Raw genomic sequence first — 24,254 nt, 5'->3', positions numbered from 1 at the left:
TCCCAATGAAAGACAGAGTGTGTCGGAAAGCTTAGAGAGATATCTGTGATGCTACCAGAATGACAGTTCTGGCAGGCAGCGTGGATCTTCTTTCATGCTATTTATATGTCCTACTTTTTTCTTATCAGCTTTGAAGGTTGTTACATACAATAAGATATCACCATTAAATCTGCATCACTATTAAATCTTTGTAAACACAGTGTCTTTTCAACTTTGTTGATGCGAACATTTACATATTCGAATTTGTGTCAGCTTGATTAGTATATCATGGTTTACATGCTTCCTCAGATTATCTGTTTGTCTTGTTGTCAAAGTCTGACCTACATGGAGGTCTTTAAAGACAACAGTAAGGTACTAACTGAGTCGTCTCTTCTCCCAGGTACTTTGTTCTGTACAAACTGCCCCAGCTGAAGTTCCTGGACACCAGGAAAGTGAGCAGAAAAGAAGCGATGGAAGCACAGGCACGAGGAGCGTTCATGAAAGTGGTCAAGCCCAAGTCGGAAGCCGTAAGTTAAGCTCTGTTTTTGTTTAGGTTTTTTTTTTTTCCTCTTCGAACACTGTTTAAAGTAGTAGGCCCTCTGAAGTATTTAAAGGATTTGTCACATTCATCCCTTTCTTTCCCTTTCCATTCTTCTTTATCCCTCCTTTCTTCCTCTGCATGCTTGACTGTCAGTCTTCCTTTACAGAGGTCTTAGCACTGAGGCCCTTTGAAAGGAGCCAGTCCTCTACTGCCGCTCTCAGCATACATGTGTGTTGCGTGTGTGTGTGTGTGTGTGTGTGTGTGTGTGTGTGTGTGTGTGTGTGTGTGTGTGTGTGTGTGTGTGTGTGTGTGTGTGTGTGTGTGTGTGTGTGTGTGTGTGTGTGTGTGTGTGTGTGTGTGTGTGTGTGTGTGTGTGAATGTGTGTGACCACGACCTGACCTGATTCTGTATGCATGAGTCCAGATCAAAGACGACGGGCAGCTGTCCAGTCTCGCTTGTGTCACCAAGTGTGACATGGCTGGCGATTGGAGTGACAGCTCACGTACACGCCGCTCGCAATCGCTTAATTATCTCAAGCCCACATATTTATTGGGCCCTCTCTTGTTTTGGGGCCACGTAGACTAATTAGAGTGAGGAACGCTCATCAATATGTCCACTTCACCCCTTTTTTTTATACACAGTCTTTGTAATGCAATATAAATGAAGCCCTTTTGCCTAGATTTGATTTCATGTAACTGTACAGTCATGAAATATTTACTGTTTGGATCAGTTAAGCTTTGTCGTTTCAATGTCTCTCGGGCTCTGACAGTGAACCTGAGTAGTAAAGATGGATCCAGAAAAGCATCCGGTGACAAATCAGAAGCATGGGAGTCGATGTTGAGGTTTAAAAGTGCACAAAGAAAACAAAATAGTTATTGTTTCAGGCTAGGGCCCTCTTTTACTGGTGTTTTATAGTATAAAATAATGCTATGCAAGAAAGACAGTAAAATACTGAAGTAATTTAACCTCTGTCTGCTGCGGTGGCTCAATGGAGGAAAAAAAATAAACAAATGAGGACCTCTACAATGCTTTCTTGGCAGGGTAAAGTCACTTTTAAGATTTTTATTTACATAGCTTGTCAAGTGAAAGGGAAATGTTTGCCTTTGTCGCATAGCCTAAGATGAAAGAGGAGATAATCACTGATTCCAGCTGACATGACGTGTGTGTTTTTGTGTCTTTGTGTCTTTGAACCTGCTGTATATGATTATTTATTCCCTATGCAAAGTAAAAGGTTACAGCTTTGATGAGAATGTGCCTACCTAACAGTGCTCACATTATTTTGTGCGCCTTAACATACTCCTGCTGTCCTTTTCACGGTTCCTTATTAGCAGTGTTTGACTGAGTCTACACAATGAAGACATTTTTTTTTTTCTTTCTAACCAGGACATATCCTGTGCTGGAGCCTTTACAAGTTACCACAGCATTTCCATTACATTTGTTTTGAATTAGATGAGACATGATGTGTCAACTATTACAGACTTGATGAGCCATGAGTACCTCCTGGCTCTAATTGTCCACATCATCAGAGTGATTGTGAGCTGACCAATAGTGCGGGCCACCAATTAGTGAAACGTCTGCAGCAAAACTCGGAAAGTGGGGAGAGATGATAGCATAATTAGATATTTGTGTTTGCTTTTATGTCTGGGACAGCGGGGTGTTGCTCATAACAGTGGCTCGTGGTACAGTCTGTGCTATTAGCTTCATTACAAAGGATGGTAATTAGCTGTCTCGCTGTCACTCGCACTTCCATTTGATTCTCAATTAGTGCGAGTATTGGACTGGGGGGGAAATCCAGGTTCACAAATGTGATTTTAAAGATTTATTTATGAAATTATTTGACTGAGTGTGTATTTTTTTTTAAAGATTTTGCATGTGTGCAGTTCTTTTTCTTTTCTGTGACAACCTCTAGCCGTTGCGAATATGGGATAAATTGAAACCATAGTCACAACAGCTGACTTACAGTGATACATGCCCACACATGACAGCATAAATGTGAGGAAAGAGCCCCTGCTCCATCAGATTATTCTCAGTGCATGATGTATGTATTGGAATAGTTAATGGGCTGGCTTTAGAGCGAGACAGCTCTGAACTTTGGAGACCTCTCTTGAGTCATATCGGAGTAGAGTATGACCACAGTTTAGACTCCTTTTCAATCATGCCATTATGGCGTGGCACTGAGTAGCGGGCCACATGGTTCTGATGAAATAGTTATGGTCTTTAGCACAATCTGAACACCATAACTTTTCATACACTCCCTATGTTTTCCATGTCGCCTAAATCACAACCAGACAGTCAATCGCCTGTTGTTTAGAGGGAAAAGGGAGACAATCAAAACTCTGCGAGATGATTTGCAAGTGCGGAGTTGGGAAGAGAGGTGCGCACTCAGGATCAAAAGACATAAACCAAAAGACAGGACCTTGCTTTCTTGCTCCAGCACCACTCTAATGGAGGACTATACTGCACTTTTTAAACATTATGTAAATCTCAATGCAAAAATATTACCATGGAAAAGTATAAAATAGAATTGTATTGATCCCTTACAAGAAATCCAGTGAATGTATTATAGTTTGTTTCGTTATTTTCTTTATATTTGGGTTACGAATACAAGGCATCTCTACATTTATATTTGAAAAACTAGATTTTCTTTACACCAATCAGGACACTGTTTTCACCAAATTAGCAAATCCCTCAAGACAAGTATAATCACTTCTTAAGGTGTTTTGTATTTCGCACAATGATCAATCTGTAGTTGAACTTAAACTGATGCTGGGTTCCCATTTCTCTGATATAGTTGAATGTGTATGCATGAGAATGTGTTGTAAAATAGTAAAAGTTGTTCTGAATACAGATTTTATGATAACTTAAACTTGTTAAACTTATTCAAAAGCTCTCTTTAATATCTTAATCATGGGTGTACCACATGTTTGCCTGGGATGAAAGTACAACCAAGCACGAAACAGTTTTTTTTTTTTTTTTTTTTGGGGGGGGGGGTTCTGTTTGTAACTCATAAATAGATTATCTTCATGCCTCACATTCCAACTTCATTTGCAAAGTCATATGCAGACACACACAGCAGAAACATAATCAACTCTGGTTGAAGAAAACAGCTAAAAAATACCAAGAATATTAGCTTGTTTAATTGTTCCTCTCTGTCCTTGTACGTTGGTGCCTAACGTGTCTGTGGGTTAGTGAAAGCAGCAGTGTTCTTTTTTGGGTTTATTGCTATGTTGGATTTCTCAGTTGAAAGAACAAACAGTTGGACAAAAACTATGACAATGACAACAGAAAGAGAGTGAGGAAAAAAATATAAATACCTGAAGTCAACAAAAACACATTGCGGGGACAATTCAAGTGTTTTTCCAAAACCACAACATGAAGCAGAGTCAGTGTGGAAAAGCTTTGAGCTGTATTTTGGGAAATTGGGCGTGTTGGAATGCCATAATGTGATAATTCTCTTTGAGGACTTAGAGGTCATGGAATGAAACGGCGTTAAACCACGAAGAGCCATTTGGGCTGCATCGGGCTGCTTTTGGAAAATACATGTGGTACATTTTGGCTCCGTTCCTCCACCTCCCTCCACTTCTACCGCGGAGCCCACATTATGCTTTCGAACCCTTGAGTTAAACTGGCCATGTCTATCAAAACACTATGACAGCACATTCTGTTTTCAGATCCCAAGCACAGCTTGAAAAAAAACGAGTCCGTAGCAAATTTAACTAGTAGAATAACATTTACTTCTTGCCACATGTTTAAGAGTGTTTCACAGTGAATGAAGTAACTCCATGGTCGCCCTCGCTAAGCACAGCTTGGTAGCTACGTCAGCGGGTATAAATGTTCCTCGGATGTCACTTAGATTTTGCCTGGATGAAGTATTTGACTTGATTTTGAAGCATGAACACAAGTTGTTTTTTTTTGTTTTTTTTCCTTTCCCCACATCCTTCTCCATATAATGTAAAGCAGACTGCATTGCAGGGTGGCTTGAGCCAGCTCCTGGGTCCCATGAGTCTTTGCACACAGGGTAACGGTTCTTCAAGGGAATTGACAGTGACAGAGCCAGGAAAGTCCTCAAGTGGATCTTTTCAGTTCTGTTTTTTCTTCCCCAGACACTAACCTGTTTTACCCTGCAGCAGACAGCAGTTCATTTTAAGTTTGCACCGAAGAGAGCCGTCCAAATCTAAGATGGACTGCATGGTTTTAGAGCCATGATTGTACATTATGTGATGCATTATTGTGGCCCCCTTCTCCCCTTTTCTTGTTTTGGTTGTTTTTTTTTTGCAATGCAACTCTGGAAGTAGAGGAAGTATTTTCGCTATAGGTCGGCTGTTCTGCTTCCCCCGAATGTACCCAGTAAAGTATGTTGCCACGTTCATCTCCGCGCTTGAGAGTTATGAGTTCCCCGAAGCTCTCAAACATAACAAACAGCATGCAATATAGCGCTTTGTGAATGTGCCTTCAGTGGGTTTGCTGAATCATTTTACTGAACAAATGTGTCCTCCGAGAAAACTCAAAAGAATATGGTTCTCAACAGGGGAAGGGAATACAACCGAGCAGATTGCTGTGGAAGCAAGTTATTACCACCTTCTCCTAGAATCCATGTTTGACCTATCTACTATCCATACAAAATCTTGATGTTTCCCCCTTTCTTTCATGACAACCTTCCAAATTAATAGGTATACAGTAGGTTGAATAAGGACAGTGCTGCCAATGGAGGAAGAGTCGCGGACTAAAATATAGCCACACTAAGAGGCTGTCTGCTTTATCTTGGGAAAAATAAACTCACTGACAGAATATAATCTGCTCACTTTCAAATGATGTCCTCTTCCACATCTTACATAATGTCTTGTTATCTGTTAATTACATCACTTGAGACACTGCTGTTCTCTGTCTTTTAATGAAAACATATCATAAATGTTAAAACAGCTGTTTAGAATTGTTTGGACGTGTTTAGTTTGAATGGCAGACGAAACACACGGCGTGTTTGCGTCGGATCTTTCCAGGGAGCCACATGTTCTTTCTCTTAGGTATGTGTACTCATCTGTCAGTATGTGGCATAAGTGGTGTGTGCGTTTCAGCGTTTCTCTGTAACTGATTTCTGACTGCTGAAATATGAGCGTGTCCAGAGTTTGGACCGGCGCAACCAGCCGAGTTCGGAGTGCTCTGGCAGGGGAGACCGAGAGGTCACACGGGGGTTATAAGCCGGGAAAACAACAGCAATTAGAGGGAGTGACTCACCCTGTCCACATAAATCATCCCAGCCCTGCATATCATAAACACACTGTAAAACTTTAAAGTGCAATTAATTGGAAGTAAGAGCGCCAATATTGATTTATTGCGTCTTTCAAAACCCGGAGACATGGGGTGCATGACCCGACTGTCACGTCATTCTCGCAAGCGCAAATGATCGATGTATTATTCATTTTTTGGCAAAAAGCAGCGCATAAAAACAAACATGTGTTTTAGTAAGGGGCTTTTATGAGACACTGAAGTGGCCCCGCTGCATTAACTGATTTTCCTCTCTCTCTGCTGGCATCCAGTACAGAGGAGGAACGCCTCTGCGGTGAGGCATTTGTTGTCTCGACGTCTCTTGTGTGTAGCGACGGAGTTTGAGGCCTGTCAGAAAACAGGCCGAGACTGGCCAGCAATAATGAGATGTCTCCCTCTCCTATTTTGATCTAAAGTTTTAATAAACTTTGACAAATCACACAATCGATCATGGAACTTTTTTATTTTTTTTAATTCTTTATCTGTATAATGAAACTCTTTCTTAAAGTTTTATTACTCTAATAATATTGAGTGGTTGTTATTTAACAACGGGATTTATTCAGCTTGAAAACATATTGTTTCAATCAAACATGCCTTCTGGGTTTTTCCTTTTTTTGTGTGTGTTAAAAATGTTGTTTTCAGTGCAGAAAACTACCATATTTACTTTCAAATGTTTTTGATAACTTCATTTAAATACATTACACCCAAATAACTTAGGTTGCACAACTTCTAAATTCCTTTTCTGCTGCACAAACCAGAGTATTCCTCCTAGCTTTTGGCTGTTGTATAGCGCCACATCCCAGTGCGTTGTCCCTATCAGTCAAATCAGAGTTAATCCTCCCTGTTGGTCTCAGCGGTGACAGAAAGATGCTGCTAGCCTAATGAGAGACAGCTAGTTGGTTTTTTTGTTGTTTGATTTGTTTGTTTGGGGGGGGGTTTGTGCGGGGAAAAAGATATCCATCTTTCAATCTCATCTCCAATCTACTGAGTGTTTGCGCCAAATTGTGATGAAACTTTAAATCTCTCCGAGAGATAAGTTATTTCTTTGCTTGTCTCCTTTAGATGATGTTGACTCCACACATTAATCACCCTTTCAGCCCTGTACAGTTCACTTTGAAGTTGATTGTCATGTGTAGCCTCCCGAGGCATCTTTGCTTTTGAGTTGCGTTTAGATTTTTATCAGATAATTCAAATTGTTGTTGTTTGTGACACACAAATGTTGATATGCTATTTAAAAAGTTAATGAACTTCAGTGTAAGAAATATGTGTTAGATGAGGTCGATGAAGCAGAAATGTTATGCAAGTTCATATTTCTCTGGAGAGAATGTTTTTTTTCATTTTTGTAAACATGATGCATTGCACTTGCCCCTTCTTCTCATATGTTCCATCACTTTACCGGTTGGGTCTGTTCTTCAGTGCAATGTTTCGGGATGGAGTCTTCTTTCAGCAACAGCGACTTTCATGATCCTGCAACAGAGGACAGAGCCAGAGCTGAAAGTCCCTCCACTGAAGTTTGTGCTTACACAGGCGTTCTTTGTGGTTTTAAAGCTTGTCAGACATGTCAAGCACAGGCTAGAAAAAGTATATTGTTTCCAGCCACTTGGATTCCTTTCCCCCTGACATCTGCCACTCCGCTGAGATGATAAATTCTTGCCTCATTAAGCGTGGGTGTGGGATTACAGACTGACAACACATTAATCACTGGGCTGGGTGGCAGCAGCCCCGCACCAGCTACAGGCATTGTTAACCAAACTTTTCTAATGTGTCAGTCTCCTCCCTGACAGCCCATAATCAATCATCCTGATTGGCAGGGCTGATAGATTACACTATTTATACTTTGTGTAATGAAAGCTAGCGTTTCCACCTACTGTCATTGCCGAGACGATGATAGGCCACATCGAACAGCTGAATGGGAACGCGTACAAAAAAGACGAGCGGGGAAAGAAAGGGTAGGCAGACCACGGTGCCGCGCCGTGAACTTTAAAGCAGACACTGTTGAGCTGTGCGGTGGGTGGTGTGAGTCTCCATTGTTCGGTGCACGCAGTGTAGCTTAAAGGCAGTTTTCACACCATCACTGAGCTATTGTCATGTTTGTGGCTATCAGTGGCAGGTAAAACTACACTCCGTCTGTGTAGGATTTAGTTTCCCTTTGACCCTATTGGTGAGGTTAGGCATTGTTGTCACAACCTTTTTTTTTTTCCTGACTAAAAGTGAGTGATTTACACATGCATAACAAGAAAATGACAGGACACCATACACTCTGTTTAACAGTCAGTGTGCAGAGGTCAGCAGGAAAACAGATAATAGATTTCCCTGTTTTCCCTTGCTTCAGAACTGCCTTACTTTGCTTTACAACCCTACAGCAGTGTTTTCTTTTGCATGGGAACTGGATGAAATGACACTCTGGTACCCTTCAAACATAATAAGGTTATGTTTCTTTTGTTCATTTTCAGCCATACGTCTTTGTCTGGCATCGGAGATGTCCTCGACACACCGAGAGAGGATATTGAATATGAGCTCTTAGTTGAGAGGGTGCCAAGCATTTAGAGAAAAGAGAGAGGGGGGGTTCATCATGTTTTTGACAGACAATAAATCTGAGACTTTTTCTATGTGCAACCAGGAAATTAGTTAACTAGACCATATTACAGTGAGCTAGGTAATTTACCCTCAGAGATGCAATCGCGAATAACTAGCAGGAGGCCGCATCCCTGACCTGACATTGCTTTGTGTATAATGCAAAATCTAGTGACATGCTCAATGGGTTCTGTCAGCTGCAGGATTGAATTCTCTGCCTACTGCGTCTCAGTTTGGAGCATGCTGGTCAATTATTTCTGAGGCTGTCAGTGCATAGGGAGACACTGTTATTTAGTATGTGTTAACTTGGCATCATTAAGACACTCAGCTGACAGAGAATAGCACACCTGAATGTTATTTATTTTGATTTCCCGACAGGGGTAACCTTCAAACACGTTGACCTCCTCCTGTTTTGTGTTTTGTGAAAATCCCACTCGGTCCATTAGAAACGGGAGCTGTCGAGACTGTGGGGACTCAAATGGCCGAGAGTCATCTAATCTAGCACAGTAATGTGCACGAGAAGCCTCCATTTGTTTGGACAGATTGCTCTGATCACACTGTGGCAGTTGAGTGTGTATCCATGCTCGCGTAGTCGACATCACTGTCCACACAAAATCTTTACACACATATTGAAATGTCATATTATCACACATCCCTGTTTTCTTTCTGCCAGAAAACCGAGTATTGAACACCCTGGGATTCATGGACTGGTTTTGTCTTGCAAGTTTCTTTTGAGTGGTCTTTGAAGAGAGATCCTGGCATTGCATTTCAACCATTTCTTTTTTTTCTTTTTTTTTTTTGTAAATCGGCAGCTTGTACACATCATTATTTAAAACCTTCTAACATCTGAAAAAGGTAAAGTTTAAATGATGAGATAATGAGAACATCTGAGCTCCACAAAGTACAAGCAGTGTTTTGACTGGACGCTTAATGATGTTTTTCAGCCAGATAGTCAGCTTTAGACATAAATTTAAAATTTGAACTCTGTGGGAGAATGAATTATAAGTTTGGATCAGCCCTCCGTGTCTTCCACTGCCTCCATCACCAACCAGCCGGGATGGTAAATGGGAAACCTGATCGAGTAAAGCTTCAGCATCACCTCTGTACTGCCGGATGACATGATTAGGAGGTGACAGCTTCTGTAACAACATCTCTGCATTTATCCCTTTTCTGCACTCTCTCTCTCTCTCTCTTTCTTGCTCTCTCTCTCTCTCTCTCTCTCTCTCTCCCCCTATGTCTTTCGTTCTCTTTGTCTCTTTCTCTCCCTCACTTACTGGCTCTCTCTCTCTCTTTCTCTATCTGTCTGTCTCTTTCCTCTCAACAAGTCGGACTACTCTATAATTAATGTCCCTGAGGGCTATCCGCAGGTCAGGCAAGGTGGGTGCTGTTGAGACAGGTAGTCTTGACACCTCCAGCTTTGTAGCGTATGCATGCGGGTGGGGAGACGGCTGAGGAGGAGCAGGAGAGGCCAATGATGAGGGCTGGAGCGTGTTTAGGTTGGAGGCTAAGATGGGAGGAATACTGTAGGTTGAAGGAAGCCAGGCCTTGCTGCGTGACCTTTCCACCTCAGAGACAACAAGAACGGTTTTTCACAGGATTAACCAGTCAAATCTGGTGCATTAAGGGCTTTGCTTGTCAGGAGCCTCACTTCTGACTGACAGAGAGGGGACATACAGTTTCAATAATATCTTCACCGCGTGCATTTAACCTACGGAATGCTCTTTGGATTGTGACATAAATTGCCCGGGGTAATTTATAGGGTGGAGGCTCCTCGAGAAAAGAGAAATAAATTTGAGGTTTATTGTAGCTAAACAAATGTTCAACATGTCAGAAATCAGCTGCGGAAGGTAACACATAAAAAATACTGTATTTAGAACTTTATTTAAGTATTCCTTCCCTCTGTGATATTTCTCTACTCATTCATTTGTTCACTTTCAGAATTTTTTATATATATATATATATATATATATATATATATATATATATATATATATATATATATATATATATATATATATATATATATATATATATATATATATATATAAACTAGTTTTTTGAATGAATAAATAGCATTGAATATATTTATTAGTACTTTTAATGCAGAAATAGTTGATGAAGTCTAAGATGTGAATTCATGAAACAGCCGAGAGAGGAAGAGTTGATGACGTTTTCAAAGTGTGGGATGGTAGCTTCAGCCTCAGAGCTTTGTAATTGAATGATGAACTTTCTGATATTTTTACAATTTTCAAGTTCAGTTAATTGCAGTGTTACATGAACATTCTAAAGTAGTGCATTTTCATTCTAAAGGTGTACTATATTGTAATATGAAGAAAACTGCAATGCCATTTGATTTGCTGACAACAATTACAAAATAAATAATAACAAATAATCTCATCTAAGGGTTACAATGCTGTTTAAAAGCATTTAAACTGCATTGTAACCCTTAGATGGTAGAAGTTGAAGCATTTTTTTTTTAAATCCAACTTTTTTAGTATTAAATTAATTACATTTTATATAAATTAAATTAAAATATAAAAAATAATTTTGTGCATTAATGTTTTATTTAGTTTGTTAAAACAAACCATGATATCTGAGGGTCTTGAATCATGAATATTATATCATATTGTTACAAATTTGAAATGGTTTTTTGTTGTGTTTTGTTTTAGTTTATGTTTTTTTTTTGTTTTTGTTTTTTCTGGAAATAGGTTTGAAAATGGAGTTATCTGATATCCTGGATCTATTGATACCACTTTAATGCTGATGTTGAGTCTATGACACACTGGCATTTTGGTATATTTATCTATTATTTCAATTTGTCTCGAGGACAGTCACAAGAATTTCAATTTCAAAAATTTGATGTTTAACTCAGCAGTTTTTTTATACTCTACTTGTATCCAGATTTATTCTCAAAAATGAAAAAGGAAATATGGTAGGAAAATACATCACCCTGATACTCCTGCTGTGTTGCACACTGGAACTTCCTGACACCACCAGGTAAGCTACACATTGAAAACCAAAGGACTAAAAGAAATGTTTATTCGTAAAACTTAGATACATTTATGAACTTTTACTCTTTCACTACTACTTGAGTAAAACGGCTGAATCAAAGCTGCTTTTTTTATTTTTCCTTTACAGTTAAGTGTCTCTATCTGTTCTTATGTTTACAATATTCGTACTGCCTCCTCTATCAAAGGATTCGCTTGCAGTGTCATTCTTGTCATTCCTTTGTCTGAAGACTGTTTAGCTCATGTGTCCATATATAGTTTTGAAGAGTGACCTTGCACCATGCAGCTCTTTACAACATCCTCTGTCTCCCAATCTGCATTTGCCAAACACAGCCGCTCTCTTTTTCCCGGCAATCACTCACTGAATGGCCACTCGTTCCTGTGTTTCCTGTTGGTGGAGAGCCTTTCTCCCCCTTTTTTTGCTCCTCAAGTTTTGAATAGAGGCAGAAAAATGGATGAGAGAAGCAGGGTGATGAATGTGAGAATTGGTCATAAGAAATTAAACTGAGAATGAGACGAGCTTGTTTAGTTGTGGAAATACGTGGATAGAGTGTGAGGGTGCACTGGAGGTCACTACGAGGGGGTTACATGGGTCAAGTGACACTCAAACAGCATTTTTCTGTCATTCATGGAAGTGTTTGGGAAATATGTGAAGTATTGGACCAGGGGTTATAGGGCACTGATGGGCAGGTGTGTGGGTGCAGGGTTCTGCTCCACTTATTTGTGAATGATTTCCTGAGGCAAAAGTACAGACTTCCTTGATGTAAAAGGGGATTAAAGTGCAATATCCAAGTGCGCGGCATGCTAAACAAAGAGTATTTTTTGCTGTGTTTCTTTATCTACTTGGCATTTTTTCTAATTTTCAGTGACAAACTATTTGCATCTTTCAGTCTTTATCAAAGCCATTATAACCTCATTCATTTGTTTTCTATTTGCAGCCGGCGATCAATGCAATGCTGACAGATTTGTGATGCCTTTTTCCCAGAATAGGTCTGACTTCGACTGTGCTGTGCCATACTTAAAAAAAAACTGAATCAGAGCCAATGAGCTGTAAAGGTCTGTAATAAGATATCCTGTGAGATGTCCTGTAAGTCATGATTAGTAACACATATTTTATTTCAAGGATAACTTCTCCAGGCAGTGGGGAACAAAGGTTTGTCATTTCATCGAGTCTGATTAAGTGAATTCAGGATGTACAGTACTCGGGGAGTGGGTAGCAAACAATAGATCTCTCTTTCTCTTTATTACTCCTATGTCTGTCTTCAGTGTTCCCTTTTTCTTCGCTGTGATAAACAGCTCCCTGAAGTGCCGGAGATGGCTGCTGTCAAACTGACAGCGATGACCTTGTAGCAGCAACCTATTTTGTCCCATTCTGTGAGATCTATGTTTTACCCTGTTAAGGCCTGCAACTGTAACCTGTAGGTCCCAGACATTTAATATGACATGATAATACTTTCCCCCCCTGGGTTCACCCGATATGCTGTTTCCATGCATCGGGGCAGATGGGTAGGGCACTACGGGCATTGCTTCCCAGCGGATTGCCTGCCAACTGGCCATGTCCGTCACCAGACGTGTTCAGGGGTGTAACTCGAGAGGTGGGCCGAGCTGCGGCTGCTCTGACTTTCATCACACCTGTGCTAAAAGCGCGGCGAGGAGCAAGCATGTCCATTCTACCCCCCCCCTCTCCCTTTTTGTAAGGGAATATTGAGATGGCAGCAGATCAGATGGGCTCACATCCTGTCAGACTCATCAGATTTCAGGACAACTGAGTGCTTTTGTCAGCTGAATTCCAGGCATCTTCTTTCTCCCTCAGTCGAAGGGCTTTCAAAGATAATGTGTCTCAGGACTTGACCCCCCCCCCCCCTCAAAACAATGGTATCGCTAATACGGCGATGGCCCTAACTAATGCTAATGGTGTACAGTACATAATTCATGAGACGTCAGTTTGATCAGAACGGGAAGTCGTAGACTTGAGTCCAAACCAAACCAGCAGGGCAGAAAGAGGAGAGACAACTAGCCTACTGCTACTTTCATGTCTCAGCTCATCCTCTTATCTCCTCCAGCTCGTCTCCCAGTGCCCTCTGTCATACATGTCATTCTTTCCTGACACCTGTCTGCCCTTCCCTCTTGTCTCACTGTCCCGTCTCCTTCTCCGTGGGATGGAACTGTTTGTTTTCAGAGGTTTGTTTACAGGGGGAAGGAATATGCCGCTGCTCCAGGCACGTCTAGTCTTTCAGCTCATCACACAAAACATGACAGCCCTCCTTCTCTCTGGTGCTGGGAGGAGCCGTTTCTTCTGTCCCCGTGGGGAGTCAAAATTTTCTGCTTCGCTCTCTTCTTCTTGAACTTCACTTCAAGACAGCAGATCGATATTTTGTGAGCGAGCAAACGCTACCTGCTTTGGGCTGTCTGCACAAACGTGTAATTTTTGCAGTCGTGTGGTTTGAGGTTATATATCAATCCAAACCAAAAGGGATGAATGCTTAATCAAATGCAGGTATTTCTGAGTATGTTTTTCTACACGTGAGCTGTCCTTGGTCAGATTTCAGTATTATCTCAAGGCAAAGATTTCACTTACTTCAGTAAAAACCACAATCAGGAAATAATCCTCGCTTTTATTTGCTGTTTTTCCACTATCACCTTGCAATACCCATGTAAACTGTTCTATTCCGACATTACAGGTTTTGATTAGTGCAATAAAATTGATTTTTAGTTCTGGTAAACATGGCAGGTGGAAAGACTGATTGGCCTGTAAAAAGAAACATTATGAAATCAGACACTGACAACTTGTGGCCTGTAATTATGCTGTTTTGCTGACATGCAGTGTAATTATGTTGCTTTCTTTAGTAATGATGTGTTAAATGCCCACGTGTTGCCATTTATAATAACTTTGAATTGAAATTCAGAACCTTAAAAATACAGTGCAACTTTTGTTTGCGCATGTGTTTCTGTCATATTGACTCTACGTGCGCAGGCAGGGGAACTGAGGTCTTTGGAAAATTGTTAATACTAATAATCGTGCTGGGTGGTCGACCACGAGCCTTCCAGTACTCCACCCATCAGGTTGGCTCATTCTTTTCTCCACATTTTGGAGCCTTTTGCAGCTTTTCATGCATCTCCGTCTCTCTAGCATTTAGGGTCTTTGGAGTTTATCAGCACATCAGATAACCTCGAGGTATAACATTCAAATCTTGAGTTGTTTTAGTCTGTCTGGTGTGTGCAGCTTTTTATGCATTTCTTTTTTTCTTCTTTCTTTTTTCTCTCTTACAGTACAGAGTTAAGACTGAATCAGCTGTTCACACACCCTCAGAAACCTCCGCCGTCACGTGCACGCACAGACACAATGCTCAGGCGTGTACAAAAGCTCAATTGCACAGCAGCAAGTGCACATTTTTGCACACAAAATAACACTCACACACCTAAAGAGGGGGCTGTGCCTCCGGGGGCCACGTCAGTTACCTGCTGACACACGGGCTAGTGATTGATGAGACGCCGGGGGCGCTGGAGTAGACTTTGTCAGCTGCTCATAATTTATACATCTTATCTCCATCAGAAGAAAAGACAGAGTGCCGCGTTGTGTATATGGAGATGAAAACACCAGGCTTGTTTAGGCAGCGGTGACAGGGTAGCTGCTAGCTGTTAGCTGTGGCGCAGAGTGAAAACTCAGATTGCTATCTGTTAGCTTTCTCACCGGGTGCCTCTGTGGCCAGAACCTTCACTCTTTACCTGTGACGAATCCTCTGACTGTCAGTCATTTCCACTCACTTTCATTGCCTCTCGCCCCCTCTCTCTCATGTTTCCCCACTCCCTTTGTGTCTCCTTTTCTCCACTCCGCCTCTCTCTCTCGTGTCTCTATTTCTCTTCTGTGACCCTTTCTTTTTCTTTTTTTTTTTTTTTGTCTCTCTTCTCTGTCTATCTCCTGTCACATTCTCGGGCCAGACAAGCCCGAGCCGCTGCTGAAAGCTGTTGGCTCGTCCTCAGTCCACTTGCGGGGCGAAGGTCGCAACAGAGGCTCGGCTTGAGTTACAGAATAATTAGCTTTGTCAGTGTCATGTTGAAATCAATGTTCAGATGTTGTGTGAGTGTGGTCCACAGGTTTTGATTTTATTTAAAGTGCCCTGGACAACAAAACAAACTTACAAATGTTATGATACCTGTCAAATATACATCTTGCCAATACTATAACATCAATGTACTGGATGTATTAAGCTTCCTTTTTGTGGCCATTTCTACTTACTGTACTTCACTATAAGTCAGATTCAATTTAATTCCACCACTTTTATCCAATGTTATTCCTTATTTGCAGTAGATTCTTAATTAGATGTCCTTTAAAGGGGTTCTTAAATGCAGAGACTGTTCAACCGGACTACATTAGAGTACACAGAAATTATGTTGTAATGCTTTTTTTTCTTTTCTGTCCAGTGTATCACCACAACCCACCTCAGTGATTAACATAATATAACAAGTTTGATAGAACGACATTGTGTTAAAGTACACTATACACAAAACTCTATATCATCTAAATCATATGGTAATGCATATGTTTGATAAAGGGAGGAGTTAGACTTTAGCTTTTTTTTCAGTTAGTATTTCGTCTTATGATAGATTGAGTACAAGGAATTAATTCTTCCAATCGATGTTGAACATGTTTTTGAACTGTAGGAGCAAACAAGATGAGCCTATAAAAACCCACTTGCAGGGAAATCATGCAAACTCCAGAGAAATGAACTACTATGTGGGCCAGATCTTATACAGTGAACAATGAAATGAAATGTCGGTACTTTTTTCCAGTTCTCTCGCTATTTTTCTTTTTTTAATATAATCATCTTTGTCTGCTCCACAATCGTCTGTAACTTTGCAGATGATGAAAGGGGAACATGTAGTCACTTAAAAACAAATGCACTGTCTTGTTGGTTGAGAATTTCTTCTTTTAGCTTTTATGAATTTTATTTTTATTTCGCTGTAGTTCAAGCCAAGAAACAAAGGAAATCTATCACTGCTTCTGCACTTTTGCTTGTCAGAAGTAAATTAATCTGACTTTTCTTGCCCCGTACACTCAGTGTTTGATATTGCCTGCCTCAATGTGAAAAGAGAGTTTATCAACCCACAGAACTTTACCTTACTCTCTTCCAATTGTATTTTAGCTCACTTTGTTCTCTCAAATTATGTTCAGATGTTTTTAAGAGTGTCAGTTAACTACTGCACCAGCAAAACAACTTTGATTCCATAACCCCTTCCCACTATTGATCTTGCCTTGTAGATAAAAGGCAGCTCTCTCTGAAATCATGCATTTTTCATTGTGGTATCAATGGCAGCCTTTGCATTTGGCATCCCACTTAGCTTAAAGCTATACTCACAAATGCTGTCTGTTTTGCTCTATTGATTCAGAGGGTTTGCATGTTGTATATTTGAGATGTCAGTCCCTTGGTATCATTTTACTTTATCTCCAAGCAGCCAGAATGGTGTAAACAGCAACAAAGAATCAAAGAAATTATACAAATCAGAGTTTCTGTGGGTCTAAAGTAGCATTGTAACCTTATTAGGAATTAAACATGAAATGTGCTGACATAATTAAGAAAGTGTGTGATAATTCAAATTCCCTTGACTGTTCAGCTTATGCAGTTAACAATTCAGACAATTATTTGTACATGAAATGCTTTTACCCTTTATTACACATGCCCTGATTTCACATCTCTTTCTTTGGAAAATCTTCTGTGTTGCTAAAAAAAATCTCAATACCTCATTCTAAGACATACAAGTTGGAAAAAAAAAAATGAAATTGAGCATGGAGGTCCAACACTACCTTCCTATATCAAATAGTAGTTCACATTGTGGCGCTGATGCATGTCAGGTGTTAAACAACACTTTCAACCAAGGACAGACAAATGAGAGAGTCCTCCTCTCTAATAGAATCTAAAAAGATGAAAAATATAGTGCAGGAGGCAGGAAGGACTAGTCAAAAAGGTGACCATCAGCATCTCAGCAGCCTGGCTTGGCAGCCTCCAGCCTGCCATGGTGTAATTGGAGAGAAAACATATATGGGACCAAATAACCCCCTGTCAGGGGCATTAAAAGGAGATGTCGTGACAACTGAGAGCCCTGCTAGCTGAGCACAGCAAAGTGGAGGGGAAGAATAAAGCCCATCAAATGGAAAAACCTGCTTGAAGCAACAGTACATCCAAATATTCAAGATAATTGTTGACCGGTCGCGGAATAGAGCATCCATGTTTGTTTGTGGATCTTTCCCTCTCAAGAAAAAAACTGATATTTGTCACTATTGTCACTGTTGTTATCCATTTGCTGTCATCCTGAGATTGATTTGACGTGTCTGCTGTGATGAGTATAATTTGAAAATGGTAAAGGGTAGCATTAACAGTAGAAGTGCTCAGCCCATATTACTGTGGTGTGACATGTAGGGAGGTGATGGAAATGGGGAGGAAAATATGACTCACTGTCAAAGTCAGAAATGTAGACAGGAAACAAGCAGGCGGAAAAAAAATATTTCATCATTTAAACACATAAATTGATTCACTGGATTGGAAGTAGGAACTTATTACTTATTTTAACATATCTTTAATCAAACAAACATTGATTTTTTCTGTTGGCTTTGTTTTTTTTTCTTTGTTTACAAAGTGAAATTCTACCGCAAATAATAAGTGAACTGTTTGTCTGTTCTTGGCTGCAGGGGAGAACAAGGAGGCATTTTTGATTGAGTATGAGGACGCAGTGAAAAGTCCCCTGCAGAGCCATTCAAACCCTTTTTAGCCAATCTTTGTTTGGAAAAAATATACTTTTCTAAACAAATTTGATTATAGCATAGTTTATGCAGGCCAAAAGTCCAGCTTCCCAAATTATTGAATGGTATGAGGCTCTCATCCAGCCTCATTTTTTTTGTTTGTTTTTAATGTCTCTAATTCACAATCATCCCAAAAGAATTTCCCGGTCTCCTCTGAACCTCCCCAGCATTTGGAACCTGCCTGACCCTGCCATTCAGCTTACCGTGTCAAAATGTTAATGAGGATTCCCCAGAAAAGCGCTTAGAGGTTAAATAAAGTCTTCATAAGCTGTCGGTCGAAATTCTGTAATTTATTTACTTGGCATGTTTCCACTTTCCCTGCCACTCTGCCTCAGTTCATGCTTCTATCCAGGGACGGGGCTTGTCTTGTTGTGTTTTGTTTCTTTTTTTTTTCTTTTTTTGTGTGCATGCAGGCAGCTGTGCAGGCGGCTTTTGTCTGCGTGCGAGATTGCTGCTTTAGCTCAGTGGCCCCTCTCATTAATCATTCGGTCAGACTATTTATAATGTGGCAGCCAAACCGCCACCTCGGTTGCCATTAGCTTTTGTCTTCGTGGCACTGTTTTGTGGCAGGAGGAAACCTAATTATGAGCTGTTAAGATGGCAGCCAGCAGTAAAGACAGTAAAAGAGTGTGTCAACATGGTTACCTGACAGACTGGAGCGCGAGCCCACCAGTGCACCCAAAGACCAATGCTACAGTCTACCGTTGAATTTTTCGTAATCTTGCAAGTATATTTTGATATATGGTTGAAATAAATTGTATTTGAACTAAATGTATTATGTTGAAATTGTTTACAAAAACATTGATTAAGCATTGTTTAGCATTTACACAAAATATAGATAATTATTTCATCAGGTAATTTATTTGCTGATTAAACTGTATAAGGAATTCCTGGCATGGCATGATTATAGCTTCGCGCTATTTATAAGTCATGTTTGCAGTGGATGCACATGTCAAACTAGCACAAACAATTAACCGATGTCTTTATTTTCTGCATAATTAGAACAACATAAATTGAGTTGACCCAGGACTTGAAGTGTCAGAGGGATATATTGGGTGTTTTTCTGTGGTGGAAAGAAAAAGAATTAGTGAAAGCCTCCTGGAGAATGACAGTCTTTGTTATTTGTCTTCTGACTCTTTAGCAGACAGCTATCAGGAAGAAAGAGAACTCACTGTGCACCACCGAGAGAAGAAAATATGTGAGTCAGACTTTCCCCTCCTCCCTCCTTTCCCCAAAGCTTGAGATCCCCCTTCCAAAAAATGAAAAGGATCAAGTTGCTGTCACTGTCACCGCACAAACATAAACTTTTCTGGCACCTAATAAATAGGCAGTGTGGCATTGTTCTCAAAGCCAGACAGGTGTGTCTGCCTCAGTGATGATGGATTCCATTATTCTGTATGGAAAGCCTGTTGGCTTTCTTGTCATATGTTGTCACACATCTCTCTCCTGAGAGAGAAAGGTTTGAAAGATGGCCAAAAGTAATTACACAGACGTTTCCCTGATGCTGTTGCCATGTGTTTTCTGCTGCTCATCACCACTAAAGGTAGAAAAAAAAAATTATTCTGTTACCCACAGCTATATTTCACAGGGAGATGGGGAGCGCAGACATGTTGAAGCGCTGCTGCTCTTCTTCTTGCGGTGATTGCTAGCTCATTAACCCGTCAGGTTTATTTTTACTAGCTTTGGGAGAGCACCCTTAGCAGTTTTATTCATCAGCAAGGTGGAGCACCTCGCCACAATCCGGGTGTGTTGTGATGACATTATTCACACCTGAATGGCAGGTACATCAACATGTCCTTGTAAACGTATCAAAAGAGAGACAGTGGCACCTTTGTTCTTCTCGCAGCCCACTTGGGTTGCTGGCAGCTCGCTGATTGATATTATCATTCTTAATGTCAGTAAATAGTGCCATGCCAGATAAAGAATCAGTTTCCTCTTGGTGCTGGGGAGCTCATTTATCTTTCTGCAGCTCAACCTGGCATATGCTGAAATTGGAGCCGGAAGTAGACTTCCATTTCATTCAGAAAGGGATGTGTTGGGTTTTTTTTTCTTTTCTCAATGTCTCCTAATCTTCACTCTCTGTCTTACTTTCTCTTCCTCTATCTGTCTCCCTGGTTATTTTGATTCTGAATGAGTGAGACTTAACTGGGAGGAGAGATAGAGCTTAAGTCAGTTGTAATATGTTCGGACAAGTCTTGATTAGATTCTGTCAGAGTCGGGTCTCTCGCTGTCTCTCCTGCTCCAGTGTGCCCGCTCGGGAACAGTACATGAACAATGAGCAGATAGCAGGCCACTCAGGATCTCTTCTATGAATTTGCTACCAAAATATGACCCATTATTGGAGTGATACTTCTTCAAAGGGCAAACCCACATGGTCTAATTGCACCTCACTCTGTGGAAAGGAACTGAGGTTTAAAACCCTCAGACAGGAAGCCTTTCGAGAACCATATGCTGGCCACCAAAGGTCTCAGGGACATCATATTGAAAAGGTTAAACACTGACAGTGAACAACCTTAACATGGTTGGGTACACAACCTTCACTGGACAGCAACAAATGATGACATTTGCAAAAGACAAAAACATGTGCGAGAGAAAAGTTTTAGTTTTTGACAAGCATTGGGGGAGAGTGGATTAAAGTGTGCCTCACTAGAGAAAGCTGGTGCATCATGGTCATGTTGTTCCAAAAAGAAAAGAGGAAGAAATGTACACAAACACATCAGAGTGCTTCACTTTAAGTGTGCAATTCAAAGCAGCTATCTCCATGTTTTTTCCTTCCCACCCCTCCCCTCTCTAATCCTGTTACCCCCCTACCCTTTGCTATTATGTTGACAGAGAGCGCTGATATCCCCTGAGCTGGTGATAGATACGTCATTTCTTGGGGAGAAACGGGTTTGTCCTCAGCAGGTGAATATGCGGCTCCCTCATCCGCAGAGTAGACAGTCACACATGACACTTTTCGACAGTCTCCCTGATAGCACTTTGGCATGCAGGCAGAATCAAAGGGGGCATCTTTCACATGCAATTAGAGTGGAAAATAAAGACGATGAAGTGCGGTGTACAAAGGGAAGCTGGGGATCAGAAGGCAGTAATGAAAGGTGATTAGAAATGGAGGCCCCAGCCAATGAGCTGCAGAGAGCTGAGGAAACAAACTCATCCTGGTAGGGATCTTTGTTAAGGATGCCGCAATATCAAAGCTGATAATGACAGACAGCCACTGGCAGACAGACATAGCTATGTCACATCAATGGGTTTGTGTGTTCTTGTGTTTGCATGTGAAAAAATGTTTGCATTAATTTTTACTCGTCAACATGGGAAAAATCAAGGAATTTTTTTATTTACCTGGCAAGATCGCAAGGTTTGGCATTGAATCTTGTCCCTCTGAAATTGAAATAAAATACAAGACACAATAGCTTGTTTCAGGATATTTTTATCTTTTTTAGGGGGGGCAGGATTACTGCATTCCAAAACATTGTCCCATTTCCAACAAACGGTTTTCCACTATAAATAAGTCAACAAACTCATCCTATAAGTTGCCAGGTTGTGCCGAATGGATATGTCAACAATGCCAGACTTGTGGACAATTGTTTTTTTGCCTACTCAGATGCTACTCTTTATTTTGAAATATAATAGTTTGAAGGAAAGTGAGGACTATATCATACTCATCTCAATTCTTTTGAACTTTTAATATTAGTGAGAAATATGCATATTTGTTAAGCAGTTATTGCTTGCACATACTCACTGTGTCAGTCAGCATGATTTTCTCATGCAATGTGTTCTGTGGACACATTACACTTCCACTGTTTTTTGCTGATAAGCACATGCAATAGACAATTATTATATATTATGAACCTGGGACATGCACACAGATGCACATATTCACATCTGTGAGAGAACATATCAAATGTATTCATTCTAAAAAAACAAATACATTGTTTATTTGAATATCAACTGCAGCATAGGTGAATCAATGCATGGCTGTATTAATATCATTATTACTAACATCCATCCATTCAGCTATATGCTATACTACTTTAAAGGCAATCCCATCAGACTATGGATGATGGCATGGTGCACCATGGACATACTCATATTCACTGGTGCGTTCAATTTTGGTCACCGCCTAATCTCAAAACCATGTTTTAGACTGGAGATTAGTAATGTCATTTCCAGACTATTCAGTGCACCTGAATATAAGCTACAACAACAAAATTTAAAAAGAAAGAAAATAAGGTCTGAGTTTTGTGATGCACCTCAACACTCACCTATGTATTGGCGGCATGGCGCTCGTTAACCCGTAAAAATCCATAAATTAGCCGGGTCATTGTTTAAGCTGGAAGGTTAAAAGCGTGTGAAAAAAGGAGCGGTTTATAGTCTGGAAATTGCCGTAATCCCCAAAGGAAAAAAAAGAAATAAATGTGTGCTAACAACTAGTCTGTAGTGTGACCTAACTTCTAATGCGATCTTATATGCTTCTGATTACTCTGGGTTCTCCATTATTGTACCTTTCATTCCTCATACGGTCTGTCAACTTTTCATAACATCCGTAAACATCTAAGTGGGAACAACCGGCTGCATCGCTGCCAGTCGTACCTCATTTCACTTCCCGGTGAGTGGCATTTTTCCTGGGTTTTTCCATTCCTACTAGTTTGCCCTCAAAAACAGCACGCCGTCCCGCTGGATACTGAGTAAGTGAGTGATGGACGTTTGTTTCACTTCTCTCTGGCTAAACTGGAGAAAAGGAGACCCATTCCTCTGCCTGCCACTGCCAGCTGTGAGTGGTTGTCAGGGTTGGGGCTGGTCCAGCGCCTGCTAATGGTGCTGTCTGTCTCAGTCAAGTACTTGAGACCTTGAGTCCCTCAAGAGACACCGAGCTCCAAAGTTTGACTGGATTTAAGCACCTAGCGAATGAACAGAGGGCTAACAGGGCTGCCATGGATGAATTCATGGTGGCATTACAAACACAGTTTGAATCTTAAAAGGTTGTGTTTCAAGAGCTTGTCAGTTTGCAGGTCAGTGGAAATCTGAAGAGGATGTTAGTATGAAATAAATACGTGCGTGCCTTCTGCGAGTTGGATTACGTATTGATTATCATACCAAAAGGGAGCCCCCTTCCAAAAACAAAGGACAAGAGCACAAAAAATAACATAGAGACTGAGGAGGATCCCAGGGGCTTCCACAAACAAACAACACTAATTCAACGCTTCACTAACACAAAAGCACGTTCAATCAAAGTGCCAAATAACATCCTTGTCAAGCATCTGGTAAATGGGATATTTGGCACCTTAACAACAAGTTGCAGTTCGGGCCTATTCAGATTGTCAGTAGACACTACAGGCATGCTGTCTGGGAATGAGAGGCTTAGCTAAAAAATAAAAAGAGAGCTAAAGACTGCGGGGGAATGCTGGGGTGAATGGAGAGTTTTAAGACCAGCACTGTAGCTATTACAGGATGTCAGAAAATGTGCTTAATTGAAAATGATTAGTGCTCTCCTAAAAGCCGATCAAGTCAGGGTTTGGGGAGAAAGCGCAATTGTCCCTCATAATCCTGCCTGCCGCTGTTCTTTCATCTGGATGAAGAGATCAAAAAAGAAGGGATTTGTAAAGGCCAGACCTCCCTGCGATGCTACCACTGAGCTCAGCTCCTCTCTCCAGTTCTCTCCTATTCAGATCCACTTCCCCTCTCTCTCTCTCCCTCTCTCTCTCTCTCTCTCTCCCTCTCTGTGTTTGGTCTTTTTTTTTTCTTTTTATACACAATTTTTCACTTGTCTCGAGATTTGTGGAGGTCAGCAGAGTGATTTGTTGTGTTTTGCAGTTATATCAGTGTGCTTTGCATGAAGCTGTGTATCATGATGAGGGCTTGTGTGACAGCATGTTTACAGATTGCACGGTGTTGCCCTTCATTATCAGACATCAAAGAAAGACATGCAGACCCACACACAAGCTGTGGGTTGGTCTTCCATCATCCCTCTTCAGGAAAAAGGCAGGGGAAAAAAAAGAGGATAGAAAGCAGTCTGAAATGAAAGCTAGAGGGGCCTAGAGAGAGTCAAAGTGAGACACACATAAACATCCGCGCACACATGGAATCAGCTGTGAGC

The 24,254-nt window shown here is 40.8% G+C and overlaps 1 protein-coding gene across 1 annotated transcript in view; it reads left to right on the top strand.

Annotated features, from left to right (window-relative positions):
• lrmda (leucine rich melanocyte differentiation associated) overlaps nt 1-24,254 on the top strand; it is a 209,913-nt gene that overhangs the window by 144,339 nt on the left and 41,320 nt on the right. The window contains exon 5 of the mRNA XM_080507114.1: nt 380-506. Coding sequence (XP_080363240.1) covers nt 380-506 — 127 coding nt within the window. The remainder of the gene's footprint in view (nt 1-379; nt 507-24,254) is intronic.

Source organism: Blennius ocellaris, assembly GCF_963422515.1.
Source record: "Blennius ocellaris genome assembly, chromosome: 13".
Lineage (NCBI taxonomy): Eukaryota > Metazoa > Chordata > Actinopteri > Blenniiformes > Blenniidae > Blennius > Blennius ocellaris.
The sequence above is the reverse complement of the archived record's forward strand: the minus strand, read 5'-3'. Positions and strand labels throughout refer to the sequence as shown.